Here is a 17,704-nt window from a genome sequence, read left to right on the forward strand (position 1 = left end):
GTATTTATTGCAAGAGTTTATATAACATAAAACAACTCAAAGCATATAAAGCAACTTCAAACTTATTGATACGTTCTCTACCAGCCCCCTTGAATCCTTGAATCCATTTGATTTCTTTTTGACCCATGCAAATGCAAATCTACTTATGCCCAACCAACGATTCATATGAGGGTCAAAATATGATACTAAAACAGAATTTAAACAAATTGCGTTGAAATTGGATGAAAAAATGAAGATCAGTAGTAGATTAGAGCATGCAAAGGCATATAAGAATGAAAGAATGTACTGGTTGCTGCTACACACTAAGTCCTAATGAAAATAGAATATAAGAAAAAAACAAGATATAATTTACACCCATTTTTTTGCGAGAAGTTAATTAGAAGCTCTATGCAAATCTTCCTACCTCGAACACTACAGAACGAATCATAAACAAGAAAAGCAAAACACACATAACTATGAAATTTTCGAGGCCATCGGAAAAAATGTAACCATTTGCCTCTCAAGCAGCAGCTGCTTGCACCGGACCATCTGATCGATAATAACCACCACGACCACGAGCCCTCCCCCGCCCACGTCCACGACCTACAAAACCTTTATATAACATATCATCAACACAATGTACACGAGTATGCACAACAGTGTTCGACAGCTCAATAACAATCTCAACATAGCTTACCCCGACCTGGGACTGTTGGAGTCATAGGTTCTCCATAATCATAATATCCACCTGACTGGCGACCAAAACCACGTCCCCTGCCACGGAATGCAAGTCCTCTTCCACGTCCTCTACCTCCTCTAGGGCCGAAACCTCGCCCTCCATCCCAACCATCTCCCTGATACTCAGATGTACCATTGTAGTTCCCTACATGAAACAGTTTAATAGATGTTGGCACAGACTACAAATTATGCGGACACAAAGTGTATTCCAAGATAATAATAGTACCTCTACCCCTGCCTCTTCCTCTACCACGTCCCCTACCTCGTACTCTAGGTGATCCCTCTAGATCAAAATTGGTGCAGATTAATTAAAATCAGCTTATTATCAAAATTAAAGGAAATAAAATATAAAAAACATTTTATATTAATCACCTCCTTCATCTTCAAACTCATTCCATGGTTTCACTTGGTCAACAGGAAGAGGGGATTGGTATCTACACATAAGTAAAACAAATCAAAATTGCAAGGTAATAGTCCAAACTCACCGCTAGCAGATATTGTCCTCTTTAGGATTTTTCTTTCGGCTTTCCCCTCAAGTTTTAAAATACATAACGAATAGAAAAAAATTAATGGCTTGGATCGTGTAAACAGTCAATCCCCAGTAGAGGTAGAGGATAAGGTTCCATGGGAACAATTATTTATTTCTATTTCAGCTCGTCTCTTTTTTTTTTCTTAAAAAAAGCGAGCGAGGAAGTGGGGGGAGAAATGACAAGAAGATATTGGAACATCCATTTGGAAGAGATGATGGAAGCAGGAGTTCATTTTGGTCATGGTACTAGGAAATGGAATCCTAGAATGGCACCTTATATCTCTGCAAAACGTAAAGGTATTCATATTATAAATCTTACTAGAACTGCTCGTTTTTTATCAGAAGCTTGTGATTTAGTTTTTGATGCAGCAAGTAGGGGCAAACAATTCTTAATTGTTGGTACCAAAAATAAAGCAGCGGATTCAGTAGCCCGGGCTGCAACAAGGGCTCGGTGTCATTATGTTAATAGTCCACACCCTTTAGGAAATGCTTTGTTCCTCTCTCCAACCGATATGGGATCTCACAAGTGGTCAAGAAGCACATCACAGGTGGGTTTTTCCTTTCGGACTTCCCTCAAGGTTTTAAAATGCGTCCACTAGGTAGAGGTTTCCGTCCATTAGGGAGAGGTTGTCCATTAGGGAGAGGTTCCTCTCTCCAACCGATGTGGGATCTCATAGGTGGTCAAGCATATTCAGTTAAATATTTAAGAGTACAATGACCTTTTTAAAATACAATCCTAAGGGTATATTTATTTTAAGTAAAACTTGACATCAAACCAAACATCTTTACCCTGTCGAAGATGTATCGAGCTCCTTCTTGGACAAGGTAATTGACACCATTGAAACATGTCTTGTAGTCTCAAGACTGCCAAAAGCAGAGAAAAATGAGCTTTCAAAACAACCGCAAATGGTAAATTTTAAGAAGCATATGGGAGAGTAGGAGGAATTCATACGGAAGAAGGCCTTCTTCGAGTGGCTCCCACATATCAGTTATATCTGTGGATCCAATAGCAGTATTCTGATGGAGACCAGCAATCCTTCTCTGAACAGAGAAAATGAAGATATTACAAAAGAGACATAGCAAGCACGCCAAACAACAACAACAGCAGTGAAGAAAACAACCCTACCTTAATTAGTTCAGCTATCATTACAGTCTTATTGATAGCTCTTCCCATCCCCTTGACAACAATCTCGTTTGAACCCTTCTCCTATGAAGGAGACAAGAAATCATAATCAATAACATCTCAAAAGATTTTTGCGGATCTCAGAAGTACCCATTGGAGGGTATACCGCTGCTTTCACCCACATCATTAATTATAACCCATAATTCTATGTCAGTCGAGCAACATATAAATTAAGCAAACAGCCATAGCAGAAGAAGAGATGAACCTGGAGAAGAGTGGTGGCATAAGTAATGTAATTCCTCATCCTTCCTTGAGTAGTAATGCGAATTTCATTCTCGTTTATGGGAGTGTTTTCTGATTTGGGCTTCTCCACTCTCTGGTACCTATCCATCTAAACAACAACAGAGGATTCAAGAGAGAACCCGCATCAAAATTAGAATCAAGGAAGTACCCAACTGAAGAAAAAAAATGAAAAACAGAGATAGGCATGGGGTATTACCGTGAGTGAGCTGAGCTGAGCTGAGCTGAGCTGAGTAGTAGAAGAATAAACGAAGGAGTGAAGAATCCGGAGAAGCACGGAAGAGATAGAAGAAGAAGGGAGTTTGTGTGAATCTGAGTGAAATCTGTTGGATTGGGTAATGGGTGGTTTGAAAAATTAAGCCCCCTCCGAAGACCCCGTGGGTTTGGAGAAAGAAGGAAGAATAAATAGAAGGGGAGAAGGAGAAGAGAAGGGGTGGCCGAGTTTGAACCAGTGAGAGTAGGGCTTTGAGTCCCGGTCTTATCGCCGCCGTGACCGCACGAGATCTTACTGGATCACTGCCATCTACCAATCTCCCTCCCTACATCTTCACTTTTAACTATCTCTCTGCTCGGCCCATTTATTTCTCCCGCTTCGGCCCATTACACATACACGTAAAAAAGCCCAAAGTGCTTATAATAATTTATTTAATCCTTTTTAGATTTTGGCCTTTATTATTAACATTCATATTAATTTAATATATTTCAANGATGTGTTGTTCGGGAGATTCAGTAGGAAAGAAATAGGAGAATCTTTAAGGATAGGTCCAATTCTTATGCTTTGTTTTTGTGTGTTATTTTATAGGAATTATTAATTTATGTTAAGTTGAGAGTAATTATATATTTTTTTTTTAGGGAAGTAATAATATCATCAATAATGTTTTTGGTGGATAATGAAATTTTTTTGTCTTTTGAATGTACAATATTAATTTCATTTTAACTGAAATTACAAACAAGTGATTAAAAAAAAAGTAAAATTTAATACAAATTTTAAAATAAGTGGAACAATTTAAATTAAGTTTATCTAACACCTAAATATAGTTAATTGTATAAAAAAATAAATGAAATAGAAAATAACAGCTCCCTAATGTATCCTAAAATAAATATTAAAAATTTTGGATTCTCACGAAGCTCCTCAATGTCTTAAATATTATTAATAAAAAAAAAAAATTAATCACTAGAATACCATTTCACAATATTTGAAAATTGAGCTTATAAATATTACTCCACCTACGAGTTTAGTTATTTTTGTTAAAACGAGTTACAATTCAAGTAAAACCCGAATAAAATATTTGATTCGGCCTTCGACGAACCGAATACTGACTTGAAAGAGACGAACCATATGGTAATAAAGACTTCAAATGATCCTGGCAGAAATGAGTACCTGGAAATACATAAAACCCCAACTCAAAAAAAGTGTTTCAGCGGCAGTTCTGCAAAATGCATTGCAAGTCAACACTTATATGCATCCATCCAAGCCAACAAAAAGTATTCGCTTGACAATAATGTATTAGTGCAGAAATCAAGAATAGGTACCATATCCACACCAAAAACAACACAACGTTTTCGTTTTTTTCTATGAAGATAATCGACTCGATTTTAACCTGTGACTTCTATGAGCACCTATTACAGAAAGTGGAGCCATTAGACATTGACGGGGCAGCATCCAAGAAAGAATATAAAGCAGGGATGGCTAGAGGAATCTTCTGATTTACTCCTAAATGATGAGAACAGCAAATAGAGTATTCAAGCTCCTATAAACTTGGCTTCATACACCTGAGGTTGCTGCAAGGATGGAATAAAATGATGTTGAGAAGTCGAAAATGGGAAATCTAAATTCCAGTCTAAAAGGTATTAAGAAATTTATCAAGAACTGATTAGAGATTTCGAGTTTAATAACGAACCATGAACAAGACCGATATCTGTCGGCCTGCAAACCATCTCATGTGCATTGCACGTTGAGCATTTATAGCAGCTTCCATAGTATCATATTGCAGATACACACATCCGGTGCTGTTTCTGCACAATGTAAAACAACAAAAGGGGAAAAAGACGATGAAAATGTATATGCCTACAATGTATATGCATGTATGTACAGAAAAAGTCTGTAGGTCAAGTATAGTTATTATATATTTATAATAATTCAGGGCTAGTGTCAGCGTAGGAAAGCCCTCTTTCCATAACCATCCTAAAATTAAAGAGGAAAAAAATTCTCCATCGATGAACGCGTTAGTAATTTTTTTTTCCATCCCTATTCCGGAAGTATATCTGCAAATGAGGATCAAAGATCCAAGTCAATGCCGCAACACAGAATGAAACAAATTTGAGAAAGACATGAACAGAAGACAAGATCCTGTTCAAGCATTTTAGCCATAAATAATATCGCTATGGCTTAAATAAAACAGAAATATAAGTTCTAACCCACAAAAAAAAAATGTGCACACATAAAACAATATTATGATCTGAAATAGTTATGATTATGGGGACAGGATAATAAGTACTCACTTATCCACATATATATGTTTAACGCGACCATATTTAGAACACTCCTCTTCAACATCTTCTTTGATTTCCAAGTCAAAGTCTGGTGCGGTCTGCAGAATGATTAATCTTATAAATAATTCTTCTTAAAAGATGAGAGCAGAAAATACAAGTGCTCAGTACCTCCGAAGATGGATCAAACATGTTTTTCAGTAGTAAACATTCACTAGGACTTCCAACAGATTGTAAAACTGGTGGAGTAAAATTTGCAGGAAGTACTGGTGCAACAACTGCAGCTTGACCATTTAGAGGCAAGCTGGTCGTAGATCTCTGATTTGGGGCTGACCCATTCAACACTGGAGCTCCAAGAGATCCTGCAATACTGAAACCACGAAGCAATAACCATGAAGCAGTTAACTTTCATTGGTCAATATTTTTTTTTTCTAAAAGAAAACAACCAAATCAGGAGACAAAAGTACGAAAGAGAGAAAATATGACATCTTGCAACATAATCACACCAAGGGAGACAAACCTAGTAGCAATACCAGTACGGTCAAGCTTCTGCATAAGCAGAGCTCTTGATTGAGCATTCAATGCCTGCAATTAAACGTTGCAATTAGCAAACATCTTGTTCTGACGATAAAGGAATATTTTATTGAATGTAATGAAATATACAAAAGCCACAGAAAAAGTGTAACTAAACTAGTTGGAAGTAATCGAAGAGAAGTTTCAATCAGCATAGTTCAACCGTCATCACTAAATGATATGACGTATGCTCATAGTCTAAAGCCAATAGTCTCATTTTCTTTTCTTTTCTTTTTTTCTCCTTTTTCCTTTATATATGTGAGAAATAAAAAAGCTTAAGCAAGGTGTTAAAGATTGGAAATATATGTCTAAATAACTCGGTATGTGAATCCCCAGGGAAGAATCATTCTTCCTTGATGATGACAATAGATCATCAGCAATTGACAATTTCAACGTGTTCCTTCCCTGTGTTGTCATCTAATATAAGAAAAATTCAGGGAATAATCTATACAACGTAAATGTATCTACAACTAGCAGGTGTTGTTTCAATATATTTCCCAATCAATTCCTTCACATGTGAATAGTTTCAACTTTATTCAGCTTCAAAGTATGTAGAGATCCATCTTTCTAGCTCCCATTGTGAGCCTATGACATGTCAGAATCCCAGAGTAAGAATTCTACAGGAAGCTAATATTCTTCAAAGTGCATTCTAGAGAATGTAGATCAGTGCCTTCAATCAATATTTGACACACCCTACAAATTTATTCAAAGGCGACTTGGCCACTCAGGACTCAATGTGTGTAGTTCAGTTCACAAACAATGGGCCCTTCCTTTTTCTTCTCTTTTCTTCTCTCATTTGATGCAAAACTCCAACTAATTAAGCAATCAAAAGAGGGTAGTTCAAATCAAGCCTTTAGAGGAGTCTGAAAAGGGAACCATGCTAAAAGACTTACAGAGAGATATTTATTTTTCAATTGTAAAAGAAAACTATGCACTAACCAGACCACCCCCCTCATCATCATCAAGGTCATTTGATTTTGCAACACTTTCTTGTGCTCCAATGTGGTCTGTTACAGATGAAACCTATACAAACAGTATTGTTAAACACATCAAGTCAAGAATGTCATCATTTTTCAGAGACGTGCTAATAACAAACAGATATATTAGTAATAAACACAAGTCAAATTCTAAAAGGATATAGTAGAAGGCTACCTTGATAATTCGGCCAGCAATTTCTAATTTCCCATTCAAGCTTTGAGCTGCCTTTGCATGCTCTAGATGAGCAAACTGGAAACTCAAAAATTAAGACAGATCATTATGAACTACTGACTATGATACATAGTACATCTAAAAATGGAAAAGTTTGATAACAAATGATTACCCACTTGAACAAATCCAAAACCCTTGCAGTGACCTGACTCAAGGTCAAGAGGTAGTTGCACAAGCTCCACAGGACCAAATGCTTCAAAAATCTAATCAGAAAAGAAGTGATAGTCTGTTAGAGCTCATATCAAGAAGGTTTATTCGAGGAAGGGCAAAACCGAAATGTGACCAATTCTAACATGTAAAAGAACCGATTTTAGTTGGCTTCCTTGTTTAAATATGTTTAACAGGGAGGCAATAACTCCCCCGGTCAGTTGAGTAATTTCTGTGTCATTGTTTATAACTGTATTTGGTGAAGACTAGGATGTTTGTTTGTATTTAGTCCGTTAACCTGACAGTAGCGGGGAGAGATTCATGACCCTCTCAAATTAGTCATTGGCAAGTTAGGTTGTGATTTCCTGTGAAATTTATCCAATAGAAAGGAGCTACCTATCGAAGTCAAAAAGATATAATGATATAATTATTTAAAAACCGTAGAAACCAACTTTAAATTCCCCGCCATGGCATCTACTATTCATAGACTATTGATTTTACAGCAGGAAAATCATGTTCACTGCATACACATTTGCAAATGATATTGACGCATAGACTTTTTCTTGTTCAATGACAGTCTACCATTGTCACTTGTATAGAAAATAACTGTGCACGAAAGGAAATCAAATGCGAATGTCTCAAGAAAAAACAGCATAAATTAATTGATTTTAGTACCTCTCTAAGGTGAGTCTCGGTCATGTTAAAATGTAGATTTCCAACATAAAGTTTCCTGTCTACAGCTCCATACGGCCCTGCACCAGACGCACCAGACGTATTTGATTGAACAAGATTCTTTTCAGCTTCTGAAGGTTTAACCATCACCGGTTGACCGAGGAGTAGTTGACCAGAGATAGCAATAGCCATGGGCACAGACATCGCATCATAAAATTCAACATACCTGCAGTTTAATCAATGCCCCAAAGTAAAATTATTAGAGCATGAAGCAACAAAACTAATAAACAAAACTAACAAAGCATAAGATAAACGAAATACACAATGGGCAGGTTAACAAAGCATAAGATTCTTTTCAGCTTCTGAGTTTCTTCTGACTGGTTTAATAGTCAGGTTAGTTCATCAAATGAAGAGCCAACACAAAACCAAATAGCAGATGACCAGCTTAGACTAGAAGGAGGAAGTGGGAGGAGATCGTATGGTGATTATTCATCAACCTTCCTAATCTTTTCAATGGGCATATTTGCACATAATCCCAAAAAAAAATCATCATTGAGAATCATTACACAGTAGGCACTATGGGGAAGTCAAGATGCCACAGAAGACCAAATTTCTCTTTACTTTTTATTATTTTAATACTAGACCCAAAAATAAACCCAAGCCAGAGCCTTTCTGCATTTGTTCAAATAAATAAAATAAAATAAAAACGGAGTGATGATGATACACAACCAAGCATGTTCATTTTAATGAAGTGTCACAAATCAAGTCTGAAAGTTAATTTGAACCAAGAACATTTCATAATGCCAAGAAATGAATGTAAAACCAAGACCAGAGAACAGAGATAACAGAGTCATAGGAGTTAGGACTGTTTCTTATCTGCACAAAAACATAGAAGAGCAGAATTAGGAGTACGATGGGGAAAACAACAAAGAAAACCTCAGGTTTATGTTATCTACCTTGAACAAGTAGCATGAATTGATTAAACATGACTGCATTGTATTCCCACCATCCCTCATCATTATCGCATTGCTAGTTCATTTAAAAATACAGTTAAATTTGATACTTGAAAACTACTATGTTAATAACCATATTAACAAGATCACAAGCATGCAGTATAAAAATTGCTAATCCCAAGACCACATACCCAACTCCTTTTGACCGTCTAGAATTCCTGTCCATGATCAGCCGCACATCTCTAACCTGAAAATAGAAGGAACAACGAGAGCAGGTTATTTAGGAAGCCAGCAAGAAGAAGAGCAATAAAGGTTTCCATTCTTTACACTTGGGGCAAAGCACCAGACCATCAATGAGATGACGACAGAACTCATATACATTTTCACTCACCCCATATAAACAGAATGTTGAGATAGAAGAAATTGATTATAGTTTCGAAACTGAAGGCAGAGGAACAGTAACTGCAATATGAAGCAAATCTATCTCAATATCTAAGCAATCATAACGTTTGTAGCAATAACATTGCAACAAAAATGTTATTGTAATACATGCTATAGATGTGAACATGTATGTGGGGCATGACACATGGAAATTACATAGATGAAAGTATGACTGCTATGACTGCTAATACATATAATTGTTAACTTCCAGCAAAAGAAAAAATAAACACTCAAAATACTTCTCTTCAATAATAAGTTTCAAATACCTTTCCAGCTTTTGAAAAGAATTCGTAAACATCTCTCTCGGTGGCCTTCAAAGGCATCTGTACAAAGAATACAGAGAAGAAAAAAAAAATATAAGCAAAATATAAATAGAAACATGAAAGGTAAGGAAAATAACTGTGGAAGACTATCAACCTGATAGGCAAATACAGTTCTTTGATCCCTCTCTGGATCAGCCTCTGGCTCCACCATGTCTTTCTTGTCCTTCATCCTCCTGTCATTCGCACACCCAAAACATCAGGGGGGGGAAATGAAGGACAATATAGTAATTCAACCCAAAAAATGTTAAGAAATTAAGAACCACTCAGGTTTCTTCTTCTCACTCTGTATTGTTATGGGACAGTGATTACACGAAAGCCAAATCTTTTATTTTTTTCATTTAAGCCTTCAAGATAAGACCATCACTGTATACCAGCGATTTAGCGAATAGAATGCACCAAGAAAAGAGAATGAATAATAAAAATAAAAAACGAACTTGGAAAACATTTTCTTAACTTTTATGATTCCGTTTAACACTTTCATTCTAGGAAATCCCGAGTAAACTAAAAATAAATACATAAAATGAAGGATTTCTAGGATTACAACACCATGGTGGTTATCATTAGATGCTTATCAATGTCCTACCATTTCTGACATATGAAAGTACAGTCGGGTTCCAAACTAATCCTAGACTTCTTGCAGTCAGCTTACTGCACAAGTTTTCACAGAGCATCAACGAATAAGCCAGTAACTGAGTGCTGAGTGCTTAATTTCAGAAGAGACTCTGGGGTGAAAATTCAAAATTGGCTTGAGCTATATCCTTTCTAGCGACAAAGACAGAGTTAAAAAAAAAAAATTAAAAAAATTAAAAATAAACCGAGTAGAATGCTTGGTTGCAAGATTTCAAATCTAATAGCAAATTTAACTTAAGAGCCTTAGGTTGGAAAGCTAATGGCTTGTCGTAAAGGAGTTTTTCTATCCAGCTTTCGAAGTTTTCCAGTTGATGTTGATCTACATTTGGGCTGTAGATTTGGAGCAGTGTTTGTTGCTCAGTGAAAGTGGTTTTCGTTGTCTTAGCCTGGCTTCTCATGTTGTTCTTTTCAGAGTTGCTAGATCATACTCAAGTTTTTAAATGTTTTGTTTATCTTTCGGCTGTTGTAATTTTTGAGAACTTTTCTTTCTTTTATTTATTGGATGATTGTTTCCCCTCCCATTGGGAGTTCGTATCCTTCAATTTCCTATCTTTTCATCTATCTTGGAAAAGCTCTGTTCTTTTTCAAGCACACTGCACTAGAATTTTCAAGAATAACCACGAGTAACAGGCGGCCATAACGTATGCAGGCAACACCCAACAGTCAACGGTAAACTTACAAGATCCCAGTTTTAACAAATGATGCAGAAATGAACAATTACCTGTTTTCTCTGACATCAACTTCGCGTTCTCGCTCCCGAACAGACCGACTCCTGCTTCGCCGGGATCTTTCCTCTTCTCTCTCCCGCTCCCTCTTTTCCCTTTCTCTTCTTTCTCTCTCTTTCTCCTTCTCCCTCTCCCTCTCCTTGTCCTTCCTATCCCTCTCTCTCTCTCTGTCCTTCTCCTTATGCCTTTCCCTATCTCTCTCCTTATCCCTTCTATCCTTGTCTCTCTCCCTCTCTTTCTCCTTATGTCTGTCTCTATCTCTCTCCTCCCTATCTCTGTCTCTATCCCTTTCCTTCTCACTGCTACCCCTATCTCTCCCACGGTTCCTTTCTCTATCCCTCTCTTTTCCCCCATCCGTTTCTTCCTCTCTATCTCTCCGATGCCGATCCCTCCCTCGGCCCGACGGATCCCTATCCTCCTTCCCATTTTCATGCTCACTTCTCGACCTCTTGACCTTCAGCTCCTCGTCCTCACGACCACCAGAGCCAGCTTCTTCGTCTACCTCTCTTTTCCTGGTGATTTTCTCGCTCCTCTCACTCTCGCCCTTCTTTGCCTTCTTCGTCTCCTTATCATCCTGATCCTCCACAGCTTTCTCCAAGTAGTCGTACTCGTCGAAGTCCATCGAATCTTTAGAAATTCACCGGACCCGCGAAACGAAAGATCTCGCCGGAACTTGTGTTGGAAAACGCAATCAGCGGAGCTAGACGGGACGAAATTTCGATCAATTGAAAAATCTAGGGTTTTTTAAGGGGTTTCTGGGAGAGGAACTATTGGTTGGCTTGGAGCTCTCAATAATCCGCGAGTGAAGCACTTGGATTTATTTTTTTATACGGATGAAAATAATTAATTATGGTTGTTTCGAACAAATATTAATTATTATTATTATCGCTAGAGTAGGCCTTGCCTTTTAAAAAATTAAATAGATAATTCACCCAACATTAAAATAATTTTTACTCTAAATTTGTATATTTGTTCATTAAAATTCATGTAAAGTTTAATTTTATTAAAATTAGTATTTTTTTTTTTTTAGTTCTTCCATTATTGTATGTTATATACTTTAATCTATAAAAATTATTTGCGACGGATGATTAAGGAATATAAACACGAGCATAGTTTAAAATAATCTTAATTGATCCACGCACAAAAATTTTAGAATTTAACTATACAAGGACAAGTGTTCACTATTATTTTTAAATAAAATGATACAAATGGTATAAACGAGTACATTTCAAAACTTCAGAGTTCACATCTATACATTTTTAACATAGAATTTTAATCGATACAAACCTCAAGATCGTGTTTAGAAACAAATTGTAACATTATTCTTATGTTGACCTATTTAGTTTGAGAAGTGTGACAATAGTGACCACCAAAAGATTTCTATCATTCCTATGATTACGCTATAAACACACCCAATGGGTACCTAAATCCTACAAACACATCAATAAATGTAGTAACAACTAATAAGAACACCACCATTTATGACTCACACTTGAATACAAAATGGTTGCCTTTGCATACAAGCCTTTCTTCGTCAAGTACAGCCAGCTTTCATACTATTTATAGGGCAAGAAACTTCTCATATTACCAGGGATCTCTCGTGTTCTTCATGCCACTACTTTAGTCTGTTCAAAGCTATTGTCTCGGCCTGTCTATCAACTCTCTCCAAAGGTGTAATAATTTGTGGCATTGTCATACCGCCAGAAACGATAATCTCTGCACAATTGCAAGAACATGAGATGAAAAAGATGAGTGGGATGAATTCATGATCTAGTTTATGGCTAGCTGATGGTTTCTATCTCATTCCTCTCAATTCTTTTACTGAGGTTTTTAGGTGTAAATGCACAGGTGCAGATTCTAGAACCAAAATCCAAGTTATGTCTCACATTATAGATTAAATGAACATGCAGTCCGATGCATCAAACTGAACTTCTTTGTGGAATAAACTTAATAGCATATCTTATGCACTGAAAGAGCTGTAAGTATTGTTATGAAAACAGACGAATGAACCTTTTTTAGTCGATAGGCCACAGCGAGCTTTGAATTAAAGAGAGGTAACATACCTATGCCTTCCCGAATCGACAGGTTTGGTCTTATGATGTCCTTTGAACTAACAAGAAATATATCCCCAATGTATAGGTGATTTGTTGGCACGAAAACACTGCATAGCTCTTCATCTTCGCTCTCTCTCTGCAATGAAAATCAATTAGTAATTATAAGATTACCAAGAACAGGGCAAAGAAACTGCGTAGAGTAAATTTGTGAAAGTTATGGAGAAAAGCATATAGTCAATGTTCCGTACGAAGATGGCATAATCCAAAACGTTGGAGCCTAAAGCTACCAGTGACTAGAGAAAAAGTAGATAACTGAAGCCAAAGTAACGTGTTAGAGGAAACTTTCCCTCAAGAGATTTCTTTTGGGTAGCATTTTCACAAATGACTCGAGATTTCTCCATGAAATCCACTTGAATTTGTCCAATTGCTTAAGAGAGATGGAGAAAAGTACTATGCCAGGTTAAGCTTTTCAAAGAGAGTTCTGAAAATTTTGAGCAGAGGGCAAAGCAGAAAAGATGGTTCTGAGACAGTCCGTATTGCATAAGCGGCGTATGTTGATGATCTTTCCATAAACATTTTATCGACCGTAATAGGTGTGACTTGAGTTATTTCTTCGTCCACTAGTCGAAATCTAGCGGTCTTCAAGGGGAACTCCACGTTTATTTATAGTTTAATGGAACAGTAGATATAGAGAATGCTCTAATCTGTGTATAGAACTTGGAGATCAGATAGGAAAGACAATCAAGTCTTCTAGGATGTGACTATCTATACCGCCAGGTTTCTTTCCAAAGTAAGTTATTGGAGGCTATCTCATTTTGTCTCAACAATATTTACCAAATTGCTTCCTCAATTTTCTTTGAGGTCTATAATGTCTGTAGAAATTAGTTTCCTGAAGTCCTAATGGGGGAAGGTATATGAACTAAAGATGTATTTCTCAACTAATATTATTACAGAGAGTTTATAACTTAAAGTTAAATTGTTAAAGAAATTGTAAAACAGCCTATAGAAATGGAATGCGATCAGTCTTTGGAATACTCAGTTTTTTCTTTATTCACTATAAGCATTGCTTGAAACATGAATCTGATAAACATGTGCCTTTTCAGAACCACATACACCAGAAAGCTAATAGTCATTAGATGTTACAATTAGCCAGTGTTCATAAAAGTTTGTTTTCTTTTTTCTCCCCCTTATTTTTTTTTTTTTTTTTTTTTCCTTTTTTTGGCACACTTCTCCCCCTTTAATTGAAAGGACAAAATGAGTCAAATCCAACATTCCACACTGAGAATTTGTGCATTCAGTTACGTGATTAGTTTTTACAGAAGAAATGCAGTTTATCAAAGGTTATGTACTAAAGAGTTGCTAGCAGATATGGTCTACATTGCATAGAAGATTATTACCTGGAGGGTAACAGTTGAAGTAATAAACCCAAATGCATATTCACCAATACGTGGATGACGAATAATTGCAACCTCTTTGAAAGCCGTGGTATTTTGATCTGCATAGGAGACTTATTATATTAACTCGTAGTTGAATTTGAGACCATTATACATAAGATATTACTCATGGGACCGCAAATTGCCATTCAACATTACATAGTAACCAGAATATGAGTGCTTATACAAAATTACCAGGAGAAATTGCCGAACTAATTTGTTTGGAGGCAGAATATAGATGCCTGACAAAGGGCATTCGCTGGATGAACCATTCTCCAAGCCAGAAGAGTGTAGCACCCAACCATGATGAGACAAATATACCAACGAAGAATACAAAAAGTAAAGACGTTATGAACCCAAGTCCTGCATCAGAAAAACCTGTGTTAAGCGACGTTACCCGAAAATGATGAACTTATATGCAAGGCAAGGTTATGATGCATAGCATACTCCACAACCATAGGAGTTCTAGAAAGAAAATTTTCATTTACCTAAAACGTCTATAAAAGCAAACTTTACCTAGACCTAGACTGTAAAGCTAGGACCAATTTATAGAAAGCTGACAAATATCAGAACTACCCATATCCTCCGTTGACATGATGAGAACCAATATCCTTGTACTTTCCTTTTTCAGCTCCTATTTATGCATGGACATAAGAATACAGCTTAACCTATTGCTCTGCCCAACCCAAGCAAAGCAGGAAATTTAAAGGGAAGATCTGAAAGAAAATTTTCTCTCAATGGTGGCAGTAGTTTTGTGACTTAAATGTAGTTTTTAGGACATATATATGACAGTACAAGATGCTTATTTTCAAAAATCATTCTTCATATTTCTAGATGTCATATGTAGCCTCTCCAGGATTTTCTTAGTTTCTCCTTTTGACATCCAAGTCTATGGAAGAGTTTTACGAAAGTGGCACAGCAGTACAAGCAGTGGAAGGGGAAGAAATAATCTATAACCCCATTAGTAACCATCAAATGGAAAAAGTTATCCTAAAATTGCAATGAGCAGTAGGAAGTGAGTGCTCAAGTATTCTAATGTTTGCGACACAACTGTAAATAAATGCAAGTGATGAGCATCTTCAACTCATAATCTGAAAACTGTTGTTCATTTCTCTGCAGAATGCAACAACGTTCTAAAATTATTTGCACCGATGCCAACATGAGGTTTTCAATTATTTACGTCCAAATATGCATTTGTATGCATAGAAGTAAGCCTTACCAAATATCTCAACTCCAAGCCGCTTATATAATGGACTGAAGAAACCATCAACAAATTGAATGAACCACCATGTAACAAAAAAGGAAACAGCAACGGGGAAAAGAACCACACTGCAGGATGAATAATCAAACAAAATGTCAGAAATTATGATGCAGCAAGAGCCATAAGTGAAAGGTAATGGCCAGCCAAATTACCATCCAGTCATAAACTTCTTTGACACCCAGCTTTGGAGAACATAATAGCACGCCTGGACAGGATATGGACGGGGAATTAAAGGTCAGATTCAAATGAAAGAAAGAGGAACGTCTGGTATCCAAACAACGAAAAAAATAATAACCACAATAATTAAGAGAAGAAGAAAAAGAAAGAACAAAATGAGAAGACATAACATGTTAAGCATTCAATATACGACTAAGAAAAGGGAAGGAATAGAATTTCCTACATATTGACCGAACGAGTATATCTTTAAACCCTATATTATGACATCAAGTACATGATCCCATTGAAAGTTGAGGTTTTCATCATAAAATCCTTTGATGTGTTTTTTACAAGTTTCCCACTTATGAGCCTTGTATGAAATTGGATACAGATGAAGAATAGCTGGTAATATACTTGATAAGGGAGTGACAGAACATTCAACCTAAAGGAAGGTCTTTTAGATGGGATAGTAGCTTAACACAAACGATGCCATTAGAAGTGACTCAATATTTGCCTTTCATTCTAAAGGAGATTAATTCTCCAGATTGAAGAACGAACAGTCCTCGACAATTTTAGGCCTTCGACAAAAATTCTCGGCAACAAATTTGGACACTTTTTCATCGAGTTCGTAGACTCAGGATACCAGTTTTCATATTTCGACCCAGCAAAATATTGGCAGAATCAAAAACCAGTCAAATCCACCCAACACCACAAATCTCATGGCCATTGTTCTACTAATTATTGCCTGCTGCTGACTTTTTTCTGCTAGACTGTACCATTACAGTCTGATTAATAACATAACCAATGTTATAATTAACAATAAGTCTATCATTGAGCGCTTTGAATCGAAAGAGATATAACCCAATTATGATCTTAAAAAACAATACTCAACCTAGTTAAGTCCATATTACTTTTGAGTGCCCACTTTGACGACTTCCTACGATGCATTATATTATCAGAAGTATGAACTCGATCATTCCCGATCATCCAATAAGCAACGATCCCTAAAACCCAACTCATAATCAAAGTTGATTCAGAATTTCCACATAATAGTCTTAAGTCGCTCTGCACATATTCGGAATTATCAAATCCTAATCCGAACTGATTCACCACCGGCTCGAGCATCAATAATTCAACATCCCTTAGACCAATCGGGGGCAAATATTAGAAGAAGATCGTCAACGAAAAAGAGCCTAGCCCCGGCCAAATGAATCGGAGCCATCTAACACCCAATCAAAAGAAAACAAAAATAGACGGCAGAGATTAAAGAGCAGGAATGAAATCCAGACCTTACGAGTGGACGAATTGGGAGAACTCGGAGGAGATTTGGATTTGACAGGATCTTCAAGATCCTGACCGCCATTATCAACTTGACTAAGAGGAACCGAGGTCGACTCCTTGTCTTCCGCCATAACTCTCTTAAAATCAGTTGAAATCTACTCAAATATCCGACAAATCAGTACCCAAACGTGAAAATAAAAAGCACAACCACCGTAAGAAAAAAAAGATGAGGAACAATTACAATCTGACTTCACAGTGGCTACATCAATGATCATCCGCGTCCGGTAAATAAAAGGGAATCAATCAGCGAGCAGTTGCAGTATGAAAAAGATAATCGCCAAAATGGGGTTAGTTGAAACCGCAAGCAAATGCCAGACGCATAACCACGTGATCAGGAGGGGTTTTGGACAAGGTGGAGTACAGAAAGAGCACCCGTCGCCCTACCTTATCCTCGCAATAATCGCTTGCTGTTAATGGCGTCTCGATTACTCCAAAACTCCGCCGGTCCTCACTGTGCTTACGCAGATGAACATGATCGGAGAAACGGATAATTCTCTCCGCTCATCGTCGATAAACCTTCTAGTTCTAATTTAGTCTAAATTTGTCTCTTGATTGTTTTTATGGGTACGGATAATGTCTTTTTAAGCAATTCATAACATTTTCTTCACTAACAACGACAAATATATT

The 17,704-nt window shown here is 36.8% G+C and overlaps 3 protein-coding genes across 6 annotated transcripts; all 3 read right to left on the reverse strand.

Annotated features, from left to right (window-relative positions):
* Positions 1 to 217: 217 nt before the first annotated feature.
* LOC111781065 (ribonuclease P protein subunit p25-like protein) lies at positions 218 to 3,235 on the reverse strand. Of its 4 annotated transcripts, none has more exons than XM_023661474.1 (9): positions 2,869 to 3,235; positions 2,635 to 2,760; positions 2,373 to 2,453; positions 2,199 to 2,287; positions 2,036 to 2,110; positions 1,090 to 1,151; positions 944 to 1,000; positions 683 to 862; positions 218 to 582 (listed from the first exon to the last, which is right to left on the reverse strand). In XM_023661474.1, the coding sequence occupies exons 2-9, from the start codon at positions 2,758 to 2,760 to the stop codon at positions 500 to 502; spliced, it is 753 nt and encodes a 250-aa protein (XP_023517242.1). In that variant the 5' UTR covers positions 2,869 to 3,235; the 3' UTR covers positions 218 to 499. The 4 variants fall into 4 exon arrangements, with proteins under 4 accessions (XP_023517242.1, XP_023517240.1, XP_023517241.1 ...); XM_023661472.1 differs by having other exon boundaries at positions 218 to 591; XM_023661473.1 differs by having other exon boundaries at positions 677 to 862.
* Positions 3,236 to 4,083: 848 nt separating this feature from the next.
* Positions 4,084 to 11,643, reverse strand: LOC111782125 (RNA-binding protein 39-like). Its single transcript, XM_023662922.1, has 13 exons — positions 10,829 to 11,643; positions 9,572 to 9,650; positions 9,421 to 9,477; positions 8,905 to 8,960; positions 7,764 to 7,986; positions 7,058 to 7,144; positions 6,885 to 6,959; positions 6,672 to 6,755; positions 5,680 to 5,744; positions 5,331 to 5,529; positions 5,172 to 5,260; positions 4,571 to 4,685; positions 4,084 to 4,451 (listed from the first exon to the last, which is right to left on the reverse strand). The coding sequence occupies exons 1-13, from the start codon at positions 11,452 to 11,454 to the stop codon at positions 4,413 to 4,415; spliced, it is 1,794 nt and encodes a 597-aa protein (XP_023518690.1). The 5' UTR covers positions 11,455 to 11,643; the 3' UTR covers positions 4,084 to 4,412.
* Positions 11,644 to 12,041: 398 nt separating this feature from the next.
* Positions 12,042 to 17,631, reverse strand: LOC111782126 (protein LIKE COV 2-like). The gene is made up of 8 exons (XM_023662923.1): positions 17,259 to 17,631; positions 17,026 to 17,172; positions 15,733 to 15,785; positions 15,539 to 15,648; positions 14,515 to 14,682; positions 14,284 to 14,381; positions 12,896 to 13,022; positions 12,042 to 12,548 (listed from the first exon to the last, which is right to left on the reverse strand). The coding sequence occupies exons 2-8, from the start codon at positions 17,146 to 17,148 to the stop codon at positions 12,448 to 12,450; spliced, it is 780 nt and encodes a 259-aa protein (XP_023518691.1). The 5' UTR covers positions 17,149 to 17,172; positions 17,259 to 17,631; the 3' UTR covers positions 12,042 to 12,447.
* Between the last annotated feature and the right edge of the window lie 73 nt (positions 17,632 to 17,704).

The sequence above is a fragment of the Cucurbita pepo genome, chromosome LG19, assembly GCF_002806865.2.
Source record: "Cucurbita pepo subsp. pepo cultivar mu-cu-16 chromosome LG19, ASM280686v2, whole genome shotgun sequence".
In the NCBI taxonomy this organism is placed as follows: Eukaryota; Viridiplantae; Streptophyta; class Magnoliopsida; order Cucurbitales; family Cucurbitaceae; genus Cucurbita; species Cucurbita pepo.

Coding starts and splice junctions, on each gene's coding strand:
- LOC111781065 (XM_023661470.1), bottom strand. CDS start 2,760: ATGGATAGGTACCAGAGAGTGGAGAAGCCCAAATCAGAAAACACTCCC. Junction 2,454..2,634: donor ATGCCACCACTCTTCTCCAG/GTTCATCTCTTC, acceptor TCTCCTTCATAG/GAGAAGGGTTCAAACGAGAT. Junction 2,111..2,198: donor CTCGAAGAAGGCCTTCTTCC/GTATGAATTCCT, acceptor TGCTTTTGGCAG/TCTTGAGACTACAAGACATG.
- LOC111782125 (XM_023662922.1), bottom strand. CDS start 11,454: ATGGACTTCGACGAGTACGACTACTTGGAGAAAGCTGTGGAGGATCAG. Junction 7,145..7,763: donor CCGAGACTCACCTTAGAGAG/GTACTAAAATCA, acceptor TTTTCTGATTAG/ATTTTTGAAGCATTTGGTCC. Junction 5,530..5,679: donor CGTACTGGTATTGCTACTAG/GTTTGTCTCCCT, acceptor TCGTGGTTTCAG/TATTGCAGGATCTCTTGGAG.
- LOC111782126 (XM_023662923.1), bottom strand. CDS start 17,148: ATGGCGGAAGACAAGGAGTCGACCTCGGTTCCTCTTAGTCAAGTTGAT. Junction 15,786..17,025: donor CCAATTCGTCCACTCGTAAG/GTCTGGATTTCA, acceptor TATCCTGTCCAG/GCGTGCTATTATGTTCTCCA. Junction 14,382..14,514: donor TAGTTCGGCAATTTCTCCTG/GTAATTTTGTAT, acceptor TCTCCTATGCAG/ATCAAAATACCACGGCTTTC.